General features: G+C 38.5%; 1 protein-coding gene across 1 annotated transcript in view; it reads left to right on the forward strand.

Moving 5' to 3' along the window:
• EYS (eyes shut homolog (Drosophila)) overlaps window positions 1-16,472 on the forward strand; it is a 199,014-nt gene that overhangs the window by 74,664 nt on the left and 107,878 nt on the right. Inside the window, exons 9-10 of the mRNA XM_010005111.1 lie at window positions 4,128-4,294; window positions 7,921-8,174. Of these exons, the coding sequence (XP_010003413.1) occupies window positions 4,128-4,294; window positions 7,921-8,174 (421 nt within the window). The remainder of the gene's footprint in view (window positions 1-4,127; window positions 4,295-7,920; window positions 8,175-16,472) is intronic.

Genomic DNA, 16,472 nt, shown 5'->3' on the forward strand with positions numbered 1-16,472 from the left:
ATTTAGGGCTTAGATTTTTTTTTTTTTCGGACCCAGCACAACATTTAAAACACTAAGGTAGTTGTTAATGTTATTTTAATTATAATTTATTTTTAATTATAATTTATTTTTAAATTAATTTATTTTTTTTAATGTAAACATATTAGAACAGGTTATATATTCCTTTAGATCTGAAAATGTAATTTTACCATTGTGACCAGGATAAAGCCAGCCTGTCCTGTACCTAGAATTATGAAGGACTTACAAATAAATCAAAATCTTGACATCTTTAAATTAATTACTTACAATATGAACAAATCTAGCCACTTCATATTATACTGTCTTCTATCTACTCAGGAAAATGTCAATAGAAATAAATATCCTTGTCTCATGTGAATATAGAATGCATGCTATCTGCTGCAATATTTTTATATTATAATATTTTAAAGAAAAACAATAGTAATAACAATTAACTGTGGTGCAACATACTGGGTGTAAATCATAGAACCATGGAATCACAGAACAACCCAGGTTGGAAGGGACTTCAAAAGACCATCTAGACTAACCTTTTATGAGAAATGGAACCCAGGTGAGATTATCTAGCACCCTGTCCTATCACACCTTGAAAGCCTCCAGTGACAGGAACACCACCATATGCCTGAAGAGATTATTCACTTCAAAAGTCCAAACTACCCAAACAATCAAAAATACAGAGGCATCCTAAGATGTGTGATTATTTTTAATGGCCATGGATAAATTCTATTGAGCCCTTTTATTGACCCATGCTAGCTTTTCCAAATTCTGTCAGCAAGCTTACAAAATCATAGGTTTTTGCAGAGGCACCCATACAATAGACAGATCAGACACTCAAAATGAGGTTTATTCTAACCAAAATTAATTAACACTCTGAAAAACAGTAGTGAACCACAAGTTCAGATGCCAAGCAGAAATATTACTACACAGCTAATCTAAAAATTCCTGGTTTTTCATTAACAATCCTTTAGAATGATGACCCAAAATATGCAATCACTCACCCATAAAATGAGGGGTCTCAGTCCCAGAGAATTAGTTTGGGTGGTGCCCTAATCCAAGGGGGGACTTCAGACCCCCTGCTCTGAGGATGAATGACTCAGTTCTTCTGCAGGACTCCATTTATACCTCAGTCAAGTCTGACTTGTGGTCACTTCTGACTGGCTGGGGACCCCGTATTCCAGTGACTGTGAACCCAGTAACAGCCACTATAAGTACACAAAAAAACACAGGTAGTTGCATGAAAAAAAAACAACAAAGTAATCAGGTTTTGACAGCCAGATAGGTCTTGTGTTTGTCAGGTCTTTGTTCAGGCGGGTGCATCTACCACATAGGTTCCTAAGAAAAGATTTGAAATTACAGGAGTACCTATAGAAATGGTTATTGCTATTGAAAGAAATAGGAGTTTAAAAGCACTCTTCAATTACTTTTTTGTTCTATATTAAAATGCAGACAGGCAAACTTATTTGGCGTCTACTTGGTTTGTTAAAAATAATTCCCGTATGAGTTAAAACCAGAACCATCCCTGAGAAGTCTACCTACATCTTAGCAGTGCTGAAGTTGTGTCCAACTGGATTATTGAGGTCCACCTGCATAATTTAGTTGGAAGTTGTTTCTTCACATTTATGTGGAGCAGTTCTTTTCTTCAAGTTGTATTGCTGAAAAAGGATCCCAAGTAAAGTCTAAAATTCAATACTGAGAGCACAGCAAAATTATCTTAATTTTAAGGTCAATTTAAAACTTAATCAAAGACAAATGAATATCGGAGGATATCTGCCAAGAATCGTTATTATTACAAATCTTCATGACATTATAAAGAGATACAGACTCAATCAAACTGAAGTACTAGTACATTAGCTCATCTTCTAGACACCATTTTCTTTAGAAACCAATTGATTAGAAGGAGACATCTTAATTGGTTTGAAATGAAAATGTAGTTATCCATTTTTACACTGGTAAAATTTTCATGGAAATTAAATGGGACTCTAATGGTAAAACTGAGAAAGGAGTATTCATTCTTACCTAGAACTTTCAGTAATTTTTTAAGAAAACAGGAAATACTGGTTCAGTAAAAAATATTAAATAATATCTAAAAGAAAAAATGTTGCATTCTAGGTTTATTATGTTTTCAATATCAATATCAATAATTAATTTTTTTTTTTCCTTGATAGCCTCAAATTGAAATTAATTATATCATAGAGTCATAGAATCATAGAATACTTTGAGTTGGAAAGGACCTTAAAGATCATCTAGCATGTCAACCTCACCACACAGTTTGATGTCATTGGCAAACTTGCTGAGGGGGCACTCAATGGCACTGTCCATGCCACTGACTAAGATGTTAAATAGCCTTGCGCCAAGTGCTAATGCTTGGGGAACACCACTCATCACAGGTCTCCATCTGGATATTGAGACATTGATCACCGCTCTTTGAGTTCCTTAACCAACGAGTAGTTTATCCATTGAATCTGCACTGTTCTGGTTTTGATACCAGGTTATTGTGCAGGACAGTGTCAAAAGCATTGTACAGGTCCAGGTAGATGATGTTGGTTTCTCTTCCTTTGTCCACCGATGCCATGACCCCATTGTAGAAGGCCCCTACATCAGCCAGGAAGGATTTACCCTTGGTGAAGCCATGTTGGCTGTCATTAATCACTTGTTCATTTTGCATGTGCCTCAACAGAGCCTTCAGGAGGATCTCCTCCATGATCTTGCTGGGCACAGAGGTGAGACTGACTGGTCTATAGTTCCCTGGGTCTTCCTTTTTTCCTTTCTTGAAAATGGGAGTTATGTTTCCCAATTTCCAGTCAGTGGGGATTTCTCCAGACTGCCAAGACTTTTCAAATACGATGGACAGAGGCTTTGTAACTTCATCAGCTACTTCCTTCAGGAGCCATGGATGAATTCTGTCAGGTTCCATAGACTTGTGCACCTTCAAGTCCTTCAGATGGTCACAAACCTGCTTTTCTCCTATGATGGGGAGTTCTTTCTTTTCACAGTTCATGCCTTCACCTTCTCCAACTTGGATGGTGTGGCCAGAGCCTTTGCCGGTGAAGACTGAGGCAAAGTAGTCATTGAGTACCTCAGCCTTCTCTATGTTCTGCGTGGCCAGGTTTCAAGTTTTCTTCTGAAGCAGGTCCACAGTTTCCCTCATCTTCCTTTTATTTCTGACATACCTGTAGAAACCTTTCTTGTTATTCTTAACATCCCTGGCCAAGTCCAATTTTATCTGTGCTTTGGCCTTCCTTACCCAATCCCTTGCTTCTCTGACAGCTTGTCTGTATTCCCCCCAGGATACCTGGCCCTGCTTCCATTCTCTGTATACGTTGTTTTTATATTTAACTGTGTCCAGAAGCTCTTTGCTCATCCTCATGGCTCTCCTGCCTGCCTTCCTCTTCATTTGGGACACATAGCTCCTGGGCATGGAGAAAGTGATCCGTGAATATAGACCAGCTTTACTGGGCTACCCCTTCTTGCCAGGGCTTTGTCCCACAGTATCCAATCAAGCAGATCTTTGAAGAGACCAAAATCTGCTCTCTTGAAGTCAAGGGTAGTGAGCTTGCTTCGCTCCTTCCTCACTCCTGCAAGAATCCTGAATTTGACCATGTCATTGCTGCTACAGCCTGCTCTCCCATTAAGATTTACATCATCAATCAGCCCATCAGCAAAGAACCTTTTCTTGTTGGTTCCTCTACCATTTGAAGAAGGAAGTTGTCATCAATACACTCCAGGAACTTCCTGGATTTCTGGTGCTTTGCTATGTTGTCCCTCCAGCAGATAGGCACAGGAATAGTTGTTCTACTCTTTCAATGGAAAAATGAAAGACTAGGTCACCATCATCCCTCACCATCTAAAACAAACACATTTTAACATCTGTCATGAAAATGACACTGTTCAATTCAGTCATAAATGCCCCTTTCTAGCTAATCAATGAATTGATATATTGATTTAATGACATTCAGTATTTTAGGTTCTTGAAGATGTGTCTTTTATAAAATTACAAAACAAAAACATGAAATAACTGCATTTATTAACAACTTATTTAGTTACACTCTTTGCGGGAAAACCCAACATGCAGAAAAAAAGTCTTGTTATGTATTCGTACTTCTTGTCTCCAGATTTGTGCAAATGGAGGAAACTGCTTCTATGATGAAGAAAACCAGAGACCTCACTGTGTCTGTGCTGTTGGATGGACAGGACAAACATGCTTGGAGAATATTAATGACTGTGAGGTAAACCTGTGCCAACATGGAGCAACATGTGAAGACGAAATCAATAAATACAGGTACTATTACAATGCTTTCCATGCAAGCCTTAATAAAGAAGTTACACTGCCAAATACAGTTATTTTTCCTTTTCAACAAGAATTACAAAGGGAGTTGCTATTGCAATGATATTTTTCTCAAATGCTAAAGTGCCATGGATACTAACTTTCAATAACCATGCACACTGCATGAGATTGTATAGTCTGAAGTACTGCACACGAAGGCCTGACAGATATTCCCCTTTGCTGAACAAAGAAGTTAAACCAACTATGCAAAATATGGGATAAACAAATAATCTTTTTTAGTAAATGGTAAACACGTTATGAACCTGGAGTGACCTTGCTTACTGAAATTTCAGTTATAATTTTCAAGTGAATAGTTGAAATTCTGAGGTTTTGGTGGATTTTATTTATTTATTTAGGTATTGATAAAACTGTCAAGTATGTGCTTTCCCTGGTGAACTATAACATGCTGTAGATCCTTGAAAATGAAGCATTATTAAAGTATGGGGAAGATGTAATTGGAAAAGAATTTCTTCAATAAGCAGAGCTCAGCTATTCTTATCAGACTTGAAATATTAATTTTTCCTTTACAAAAAACAGAGTAACTAAAATCCCTCCATATCTATGAATTTATTTTGAAAGGCTTGTAGTTTTACATTGTTTTGGGCCACTGCTACAGATTTGGGCTTGACTAACTGTAAGTCAGTCACTGTTTCACATGCCTTGAAGATCCAATTTTAAAGTTATTTTCTAAGTAACACTCATAACACCATTGCTTGTGGTATGGAATAAGAAACATGTAACTGAAACTAGATTTTTGATCACATCTCTTTCTCTGTAGTTCTTCTGTGGTCTCTGAAGATAAGATACACAACTAGTAATAATGATGAAACTATAGAAAATTCCTTCTCTCTGTCCTCTTTTGCGTGTTACAGAGAGGTGCAAGTTAAATATTATATTCAACATCCACTATAAGAGTCACATTTTCAAACAATGAATGAATACTTGTGTTTTCATAATGCACACACTAATCATTATTGTAAAAAAATGCCAATATTTAACAATTAACCAAGGAAAGAAAGTGATTAACTGCACCAGAAATACTAGTATGTCTAATTATTTGTTATTTCCATACTGAAGTTTTACTGTTGGTGGATTCAGAAATTGTGCAAGTAACTAACAGTGTACATGCTTTGCATGTTTCTGCATAGTTAATTTTTATGTAAATCAACATGTATATTTAGCTGTAAAGCAACTGTATTAGACTATGTTTGTGAACTTAATTCTTTAAACAGTGAGAAAATGAATCAGCTGGAGCTCTCTCAGCTGGAGGAGAAGACATTTTTTGTTAAGGATTGACTGAGGGCAGAAGAGAGAATACATTATCTATACCTACTTGAGCAGGTACTGCAGAGCAGTAGCAATGGATCTGTAAAGCAAAAAGGGTGGTGCTAAAGAACTCACATCCACACTATACAAGATATGGAGGGCTTACTTCAAACAAGCTCTATTTTGGTCCATGGACTAAAAGCCCATCAACAGTTGGTGTGCATTAACTGTCCTTCAAGAAGCACATCTATTGATTTAGATTCAACAGAAACAAATCAATTTTACATGCTTGGGTAGTGCTCTGCAATGTGATTCAAAACACTGCCATTTGGAATAGCCAGGAAATTAATCATAAAAGTTTTCTTCTCATCTCATTTAAAACTCTTGTAAACATGTACCTTGAGACATGAGGGAGCTCAAAGCCAGGCCTCAGGTATTATGAAAACATCTCCTAGAGATCAAGATTACAGAAAGATAACAAAAGCTTGACAGGGAAGCCTGGACCTTCCTGCAAAGAGTCAGTGGAAAGGAAAGGAGCTGATATTTGTTTATATACATCTAAAAAAATAATTATGGCTGAAACACTTAGTGACTTTTCTGTTTAAAGAATTAATCATTTTTATTATCTTGTAGTACCTGTATTTTCCATAGATTAAAAGCCTTTTAATTATTAAAAAAATTACTAAATTATCTCTAAACTCAGTACACTGTGCAGTTCCATGTAACAACCAAAATATCTCCTTATAAAGATACCTTCTTTACTGTAGGTTTTTTGTAGTCACAACATGAAAGGGCAAAATCACCTGATTTTCTATGTACTGAAGCTATTCTTGAACTCACAGAACTGCACTAGTGTCCACAGATTATCTTGGGAGAAAAAAAGTCATAAAAAGTTAATTGGATTAAACACTAGGAGCTCTCCATTTTATACATATCTCTTTTCCCTCTTCCTTTTTCTTCAGAAGTATTTCATTTGTACTGCAACAGATGGAGCTCCCACAGTATTCTGCCCTTCTCAGTCACTAGTTTGTGCATAGAAAGTGTTCTTTTGTCTTTCAAATTTTCTCATCAAGAACTGCAGGTAAAATTAGAACCCAACAGTATACCAGTGGAGTTATAACTTCCTTATGGTTATAACTTCCTTAGTCCAAAGGTTATATTGCCAGAAGTTTTTGTGAAATAACATTCAAAATAGCTATCATCATGCTGTCTTTAATAAGATCCTTTCTGTACACAGAGTCTTACATGGGATCTTTTTTCTACTAACTTATGATTAACCTGTAGGAAATTTGGTAAGGATATTAAAATACTTAAATGGAAATTTCCACAAGTCTAACAATAAAGTGCAGGAATAGTAAGCAAGGACAATGCACATTAATTTCTGCTTAATAATAAAGAAAAAAATATATCCTTTTTTCCAGATGTTTCTGTAGGGAAAAAAGGAAAATTGCTACAATTGAGTCTTCCTTAACTTGCTAATTCATTTCAGCTTCTACATAACATCTCTGTGAATCAATAATATGTAAGATTATCTCCTCCTATGAGAGGAGACCTCTGGACATGACGAGGAAAGATCAATCAAAGAAAATATTGCCAAGTACAAGGGATGTTCTAGTTTTATGAGATGTGGATCAGCTATGAGAAAATCTAGCTTTGTTTTCATTCACACATTAAAAAAAAATTAGAGAAGGGGAAGCATGAAAAAGTAATCTCTAGTCTTATACAATTTATATGTCATCCTATATTGTAAAAGGGAAAAAATATCTTGCTCAATTTCTTTAAAATATCTTGCTCAATTTCTATAAAATTATATAGATTTTGTTGTGGGTTTTTTTCAGTTACAGACATAAATTCCAACATTTGCTTCTAATGATAAAGCATTTTTATACTGATTTTATGTTCTGAACAAACAGGATCTACTATTGGTTTTCTACTGATACTGTAGCAAGCAACTAATACTATCAGAAAATAAATTCTCAAAATGCACAAAATTAATAGTTTAATCCAGTTCTTTATTTTAATATTGTCACTGGAAGTCTCATATTAAAAGCTGTACAGCTATTAGTTTGTCCCATATAAATAGCTATTTTTTAAATTATTGTGCAGTTCCATTTAATTATTGAAAACAGTCTGTGTGAAACAAAGTTTCTTAGTGACTACGTAAATGTAAAGAAAGAAGACTAAAAAAATTCAGTTCATTTGTGAGTAATTCAAAGTGAAAATATTGTTAGCATTAGCTGTTACTGACTTATATATTAATGATTGGTGGGTTTTGGTTTGAGGTTTTTTTATTTCTTCTCTCATTTCAATAACAGGTGCATATGTCCCCTTGGTTACACTGGCGTATTTTGTGAAGTTGATATAGACAATTGCATTGGAAACCGGTGCTCTGTATATGGTTTTTGCCAGGACCATTTGCATAACTACAGCTGTAACTGTTTGCCTGGATATGAAGGACGTTTTTGTGAAGCTGAAATTAATGAATGCTCAAGTTCACCTTGCAAAAATGGAGCTACCTGCATGGATTTAATTGGCCACTTTTTATGTCATTGTGCTGCTGGGTTCAAAGGTAAGTCTTGTCTTTTGAAGTGCCTTGTGCTACAAGTGTGATTGTCCAATTCTGTGCAATTGAGGTTTATATGATTGTTTAATAACAACTATATATATATATAAATATACATATCTGTGTATCAAAGTTACGAGAGTTTTAACTGAACTTGCATAAAAACTCTTAGACTGTGCCTTCTAATTGTTCCTCAGCTGACCATTCCTCCAATAAATGTACAACTCTGAGCATGGGATTTGATGCTGTCGGGGAAAAAAAAAAGAAAAAAAAATCCAAAACACAATATTAATTGTATTTTAACTTCAGTGTTGTGCAGTCTTAGGTGTCATGCAGTCTTAGGACTTAGTCATACACAGGCTGATGAGAACAAATGTTTTGGTACAGAACAGGAAAATCAAAGCATGAGGAGGAATAAGATCAGCAATACCATGTCTCTGCACATTTGGAATATAAACAGCTACATCTGAGTGATTTATTCAGACTCCCCTTCTACTCAGAGGAGATAAGGCATCTGCATATCTTAGACATCTTTTGTAGGATGAGATGGGCTGTAGATTTCTGCATTGGGTTAGAAGAATCCCACACAAGCTGAAAACACCATTCCTATTTGCCCTAATTTGCTGTTTTGTGTGAATATTCTGGTACTCAGAATATGTGTGGGAGGCAGAAAATCATGTTGGATTCAGCAATTCTGAAGTGTTGCATTCCCAGCCTTTAGTCTATATCATTGAGTACAAGTGTTAATGCTCTCTATCTTTATTGAAAATCTGTGGTATGTTACCACTAACAAAGTAAAAAATAAATAGTATAGTATGCAGTGTCATCTGTACTAACTAATCATTAATATGCATCTTATTCTTCCAAGTTGCTGAGAACTCTTGCTCCAGTTCATGGAACTTGCATAGCACTAGATTTGTAGGTTCCAATTAAACCATTGAGATAATGTGTATTTGGGTATTTCTGGGCCACTACCAAAGTGCCAAGCTATTAATCATAACTTCAGTGCTGATTTTTCATAATGAATTTTGTGTAGCTATATTTACTTGCTTTTAACATTTCAGAATTAATATTTTTATTTTCAGATGTGTTTATCTTCATTTACATATACATAATAGAATCATAGAACGGTTAAGATTGGAAGGGGCCTTAAAGATCATCAGGTTCCAACCTCCCTGCTATGAGCAGGGACACCTCACACTAGACCAGGTTGCACAAGCCTCATCCAACCTGGCCTTAAACACCTCCAGGGAGGAGGCTGCCACAACCTCCCCAGACAACCTATTCCAGTGCCTTACTACGCTCATGGTGAAGAATTTCTTACTAATATCTAACCTAAATCTGCCTTCTTTCAATTTAAAACCATTACCCCTTGTCCTCTTGCTATATGCCCTTGTAAAAAGTCCCTCCCCAGCTTTCCTATAAGCCCCCTTCAGGTAGTAGGAGGACACTATATGGTCTCCGCGGAGCCTTCTCTTCTGCAGGCTGAACAGCCCCGACTCTCTCAGCCTGTCTATGTAGCATACTGCTCCAGTCCTCTGATTGTCATTGTGGCCCTTCTCTGGACCCTCCCAACAGGCCTATATCTTTCCTGTGCTGAGGATTCCAGAGCTGTACACAATGTTCTGGGTGTGTCAGGAAGCTCATGTCCAACGTCTTGCCTATTACCACCCACAGGTCCTTTTCCTCAGGACTGAATCATAGATGTCTTGTGTTGGAGGCGACTTCTAAAGGTCATCTAGTCCAACCCCCATACAATAAGCAAGGACATCTCACACTAGAACAGATTGCTCAGAGCCCCATGGAGCCTAACATGGAATGTTACCTGGCTAGACAACCTGTTGCAGTGATCCACCACCGTCATATTAAATAACTTTTTCCTAATGTCCAACCTAAATCTATGCTTCTCTAGCTTGAAACCGTTACTCCTTGTCATTATATGCCCTGAGGAACTGTTCCTCCCCAGCCTTCTTATGGGCCCCTTTCAGGTATTGGAAGGTCACTATAAGGTGCCACTGGAGTCTCCTCTTCTTCAGGGTGAGCAACCACAACTCCCTTAGCCTGTCTTCATAAGAGAGGTGCCCTAGCCCTATGATAATTTTCATTGCCCTCTTCTGCATATGCTCCAACAGGTCCACATCCTTCTTGTGTTGGTGGTTCCAGGGCTGGATGCAGTACTCCAGGTGAGGTCTTACCAGGGCAGAGTAGAGGGGCAGAATCACCATGCTTGACCTACTGGTCACACTTCTTTTGATGTAGACCAGGATGCAGTTGGTCTTCTGAGCTTCAATTGCATATTGGTGGGTCATGTCCAGCTTTTGATCCACTAGTACCCCCAGGTCTTTTTTCCACAGGGCTTCTCTCTAGCATGTCTTCCCCCAGCCTGTATTCATATCTGTCACAGTTTGACTCAGGTCCGACAACAATGCTCTCGATCCCCCCTCCCCCCAACCCAGGTAGGGAAGGAGAGAGAGAAAAAGAGAGAGACTTGGCTGGATTGAAAACTAAACTACACAGCTTTAATTAAAACACTAATGAATCATACAAGAAAATATATACAATTATATACAAATATATTCAGGAATGGGCAAAAAACCTCTCGCCTCCCCCCACCCCAGCAACTCCCACAGCACTTCCCTGAACTGGGAAGAGTCCCGAGGAATCCCGGAGCTGCTGCTGGAGAAAGAGCAGAGAGTTATGGGGGTCAGGAGAGATCAAGCCTGAGGATCGACGGTGATGGATGAACAGAGTCCTCCCTGGACGCCGGCCATGGACGGAAGAGAAGGGGAGAAGGAGAAGGAAGGAAGTTGTCTTCTGTGATCTCTGACCTTCCTCTGAGCTTACGTAGATATATGGAATGGAATATCTTTGGCCAATTTTGCTGTCCATCTAACTCAGCCTCCTACGGGGGGGTCACAGATCTCCCCATAGTGTCTGAGCTGGCAGAGTGCAGGTGCAGCCTTGAAGCCTCAGTAGTTAGAAAAACATTCCACTGTCTTATCAGCCTAGCAGAACACACTGTTGCTAGCTACAAGAAAGCTTACTGAAGGAAAAAAAAATCAGTAAAAAGAAAAATTGGCTTTATCCTGGCTCAAACCAGGACAATATCTCTGGTTGCCCTGGCCAGGATGCAGGACCCTGCACTTGACCTTGTTGAACTTCATTATGTTCACCTGGGCCCACTTCTTCAGCCTGTCCAGGTCCCTCTGGATGATATCCCATCCCTCTGGCATATCAACCATATGAGCCAGCTTGGTGTTATCAGCAAACTTTCTGAGGATGCTCTCAATGCCACTGTCAATAACATTAAAGAAGTTATTAAAGCCAGTATGGACCCCTGAGGGACACTACTTGTCACTATTTTCCATCTGGACATTGAGCCATTGACCACTATCCTCTGGATGTGACGATCCAGCCAATTCCTTATCCACTGAACAGTCTACCCACCAAATCTGTATCTCATCAGCTTAGAGAGAGGGGTGTTGTGGGAGATCGTGTCAAAGGCCTTGCAGAAGTCCAGATAAATGACATCCGTAGGTCTTCCCTTGACCACTGGTGCAGTCACCCCATTGCAGAAAGCCACTAGGTTGGTTAGGCAGGATTTGCCCCTAGAAAAGCCATGCTGGCTGTCCTGAATCACCTCCCTGTACTCCATGCACCTTAGCATTTATTTTAGGAGGATCTGTTCCATGACTTCTCTCTATCCATTCTCCCCCCAGCCTGTATTTGTGCCTGGGGTTGCCCCAACCCAGGTGCAGGACCTTGCGCTTGACCTTGTTGAACTTCATGAGGTTGGCATTGGCCTACCTTTCCAGTCTGTCAAATTACTTCTGGTTGGCATCCCTTCCCTCTAGGGTGTCAACCCCACTGCATATCTTGGTGTCATCAGCAAACAATAGATGTTAAATAGCTCTGGTCCCAATACAGACCCCTGAGGAACACCATTCGTCACTTGCCTCCACTTGGACACTGAACCATCACCCACAGCTCTCTGGGTGTGGCCATCCAGCCAATTACTTATTTGCAAAGTCGTCCATCTGGCAAATGCATGTCTTGTCAGTTTGGAGACCAGGATGTCATGTGGGACAGTGTCAAATGCTTTGCACAAATCCAGGTAGATGACGTCAGTTTCTCTTTCATTATCCACCATCTCTGTAGCCTTGTCATAGAAGGCCACCAGATTGGTCAGACCTTATTTGCCCTTAGTGAAGTCATGTTGGCTGTCACCCATCACCTCCTTATTTTCCATGCGCCTTAGCAGATTTTCCAGGAGGATCTGTTCCATGATCTTGCCAGGCACAGAGTTGAGACTGATCAGTCTGTAGTTCCCCAGGTCTTCCCTTTTCGACTTTTTAAAGTGGCATTTTATATATACACATTTCAGACTTGTCCTCAATTTGAGGTGAACATATAATTTCTTGGTCATTTGAATACACGTTAATTAAAAGATCACATTTACTCTTCATGCTAATTTATTAATAAATGTGTAGCAAAGCAGAAGATTGTCTTTGAGATGGTCTGGATTCCATTAAGATAGTGCAAATACATGTCTGACTACAAGCAAAGAGAAAAAAATTCTTAGTTCACCTGTACCAATTCAAACACATTATATTTACATTTCCATTCACTACTGAAACTTCAACCCTTATTTTGCACTTTGCTGGTCTTTATGGAGAACTTTAATCACCCAGATATTTACTGCAGAGACAATACAGAGGGGTGTAAGATCTACTTGAAAGAGTACCATGGAACAAAGCCCTGGAGGGAAGAAGGACCCAAGAAAGCCTATCACTTCCTCCAAACTCAAAAGCAATTCATCTCAAAGAGCAGAAAGACAGGCAAAAATGCCAGGTGGCCTGAATGGATGATAAGTCTAATAACTCTGTCCTTCAGAAATCCAATTATGTGGAGACCAGAGGGAAAGTCTGGAGCAAAGAAGAAGTTCAGGCCAGGAAATACCTAGTCAAACGGAATATACAGAAGTCCATGCACCCTGATGAGATGCACCCACAAGTGCTGCAGGAGCTGGCAGTTGTCACTGCAAGGTCCTGTTGACAAACTTTAATTGATCATGGTGATTAGGAGTATTAACCAAAGACTGAAGGAAAATTAATATCTTCTAGATGGGCAAAATGAAAGACTTGTAGAACTACAGGCAGGTCAGCCTCACCTCAGTCCCAGGGAAAGTGATGGAGCAGTTAATCCTGGAAACTATGAATGACAAGAAAATAATCTGGAGTAGTCATCATGGATTCACCAAGGGTTAGTCATGCTTGTCTAAATTGATAAGCTTCTACAATTAAATGACTGGCTTGACAGATGAGGGGAGAACAGTGCATGTTGCCTGCCTTGACAAGCTGATGAAGTACAGGCTGGATGAGCAGACAGAGAGATGAACTGAAAACTGAATTAACAACCAGGCCCAGAGGGTGGTGATCAGTGCCATGAAGTCGAGTTGGAGGCCAATAACTAGCAGTGTACCCCAAGGGGCCATAGTGGGTACAGTCCTATTAACATCTACATTAATGGTCTGCCTGATCTGATTTGCCTCAGAAAATTTCTGACACGAAACTGGGAGGAATGCCTAACACATCAGAGGATCATGCTGCTATCCAGAGGGATCTTGACAGGCTGAAGAAGTGCACTGACATTAATCCAATGAAGTTCAAGAAGAAGAAGTGCCAAGTATTACACTTCGAAAGGAATAATCCCAAGCACAAATACATGCTGGCGGCTGACCAGCTGGAAAGCTGTTTCACATAGAAGAACCCAAGGGTCCTGGTGGACATCAGGTTGAATGTGAACCCTTGTTACAAAGAAGGCAAATGCCTTGGTTGCATGAGGAGGCATTTTTCCAGCAGGTTGGGATCCTTCCCTTCCACTCAGCACTAGTACTGGGGCCACACCTGTGTGCTGTGTCTGGTTCTGGGCTCCCTGATGCAAGAAAGATGTGGAACTACTACTGGACAGAGTTTCTTCTATGAGGAAAGGCTGAGGGAGCTGAGACTGTTCTGCCTGGAGAAGAGAAGGCTCAGAGAAGGATCTCAGCAAGTATATAAACACATGATGGGAGGGTGCAAAGTAGATGGAGCTGGACTCCTTTCTGTGGTGACAGGATCAGATGCAAAGAGCAAACTGAAACACAGGAGGTACTGTCTAAACATCAGGAAATACTTTCTCACTATGAAGGTGACTGAACACTGGCCTAGGTTGGCCACAGAGGCTGTGGAGTCGTTTTTATAGACATATTCAAAAGACATTTGGATATGGTCTTGAGAAGCTGTCTCTCAGTGTTTCTGCTTGAGCAGGAGGGTTAGACAAGATAACAAGAGGTTAATTCCACCCTCAACCATCCTGTGACTTTGTGAACATGATATACAAAATATAAAATTATCTATTATGGGATTTTTTTATAATCACCCAATGCATGATCATTTTATAAAATTCTTATAGAAGCAAATTCAAATTAAAAAATAATTTCACAATATTACTCAGAGTAACACATTATCACTTGTATTGAACATACTGAATTCTCATTTTTCAGAGATTATAAACCACAGTTAATAAAAGGCTGCTTAAACTTATAAAAATGTTATCACTACCCTAGCAATTCCATTTTCATATAATCTCCTATGGTTTCAGATCTTGGGATATTTTCCACCACAGAAGAGATCTGAAGTTTGGCCATAACTGCACATGATGAATCATTGAAGAGTATCTCAGTGTAAAAATCCACATTTATTCTTACCTCATTTCGTTTTGTGTGTTTGTTTTGTAATTTACCTATAATTCAACTTCTTTACATATCCAGATGTACTTCCTTTTTCTTCATAAACAGTATATTCACTTTCAGATGAAGTATCAAAGGCAGTAGTAAATAAACTAGAGAGTAAAACAGAAGTTACTGTCGCTCAGGGCTCTATACATCTTTGGGGAACTATCACAATAGGATTCAAAGATTTGCAAATAACCCATGAGTTCCCAGTCACCAGCTTGGTTTCTCTACATAGACAACTTATAGTTGTCTCCTCTGTCTAGATGACTGATCAATCTGATGTCTATCAGTATTTCCCAAACGCTTTACATTGTATTAGCTGAAGACCTTTTAGGCAGCATAAGATCTCCCTGTAGCCTTCTCTTCTCCAGGCTGAACAACCCCAGCTCTCTCAGCCTGTATTCATAGGAGAGGTACTCCAACCCTCAGATCATCTTTGTGGCCCTCCTCTGTACTTGCTCCAACAGCAAAAATCAGTTTTGTGGATATTTTGCAAGATCTAAAAATATTTCATTTAGTTCAGATAAAGTGTGAAGGTAAGCTCTTTAATTTAAGCATAAATAAATCATCCAATATTTGAACCTCTGAAAGGGGCAAAATTTCAATCTAGTGATCGTACAGAGATGTCTTTACTTTTTGAGTGAAGGAATATTCAGTGAGGCTTTGTCCATTGTATTTATGAAAAGGAATGTTTCTTTGTTGTCTTCAATCTCCCATTACATTTACTGGACAATTTAAAAAATCTTCATTTGCTAAAATAGCACCATTTTTTTTAAACAGAGCAAGTTGCACCAGTAGCACTAGTGGAAGACTAAATATCTTTACCAATTTTTTTAGCATGCATCTATTCATGTCCTTAGGATCTTCTGAAGACTTCAGTGCTGTTGCAGAACAATCTATCTCTTTTGTATCTTCAGTATGCCTGTAGAAAATGCTACTGTCTAAACATCAAGCCCTGCAATTTACAAGAGTGACATACTTTCCTAAGCAGTTATTATTAATAGTTATATATTTTAAGAGCACTACAGTTTTATACAGGAACATACCATAGATTTAACAGATGTAGAACTGGCTCAGTCAGTTTTAACATTCTCTTTGTACTTCAGAATTTGGTGACATGATCCTTGTAAACTGTTTAGGAATTCAGACTCCAAATTATAAATTATTAAATAACTAATTAAATATTACATTTTATTACTAATTATGCTTGGATGCCTTGCATTAGCATTAACCTTGAAAGACTAACATACTTTGATATTGAAAGTAATTTGTAGCCAATTAGTGATTTTTATCTGATGTTCAAAGAAGGTTCTCATAATCCATTTTGAATGCATAGTTGAGATTAGATGTATACTGGAAAAAGGAGGCTCCTCTGTAGGTGTCCAGCTTTTTCCATTTCTCAGATATTCCGAAAATATGCTCTCACAGCAGCTTCATAGATCCTTTGATTGTCTCTGAAATATTTAAAAAATACTGTCTGTATTTTGCCTTTTTACTCAGATGACCTGAATTCTTAAATTTCCCTAGCA

The sequence above is a fragment of the Chaetura pelagica genome, unplaced genomic scaffold, assembly GCF_000747805.2.
Source record: "Chaetura pelagica isolate M959 unplaced genomic scaffold, ChaPel_1.0 scaffold289, whole genome shotgun sequence".
NCBI classification, from domain to species: Eukaryota; Metazoa; Chordata; class Aves; order Apodiformes; family Apodidae; genus Chaetura; species Chaetura pelagica.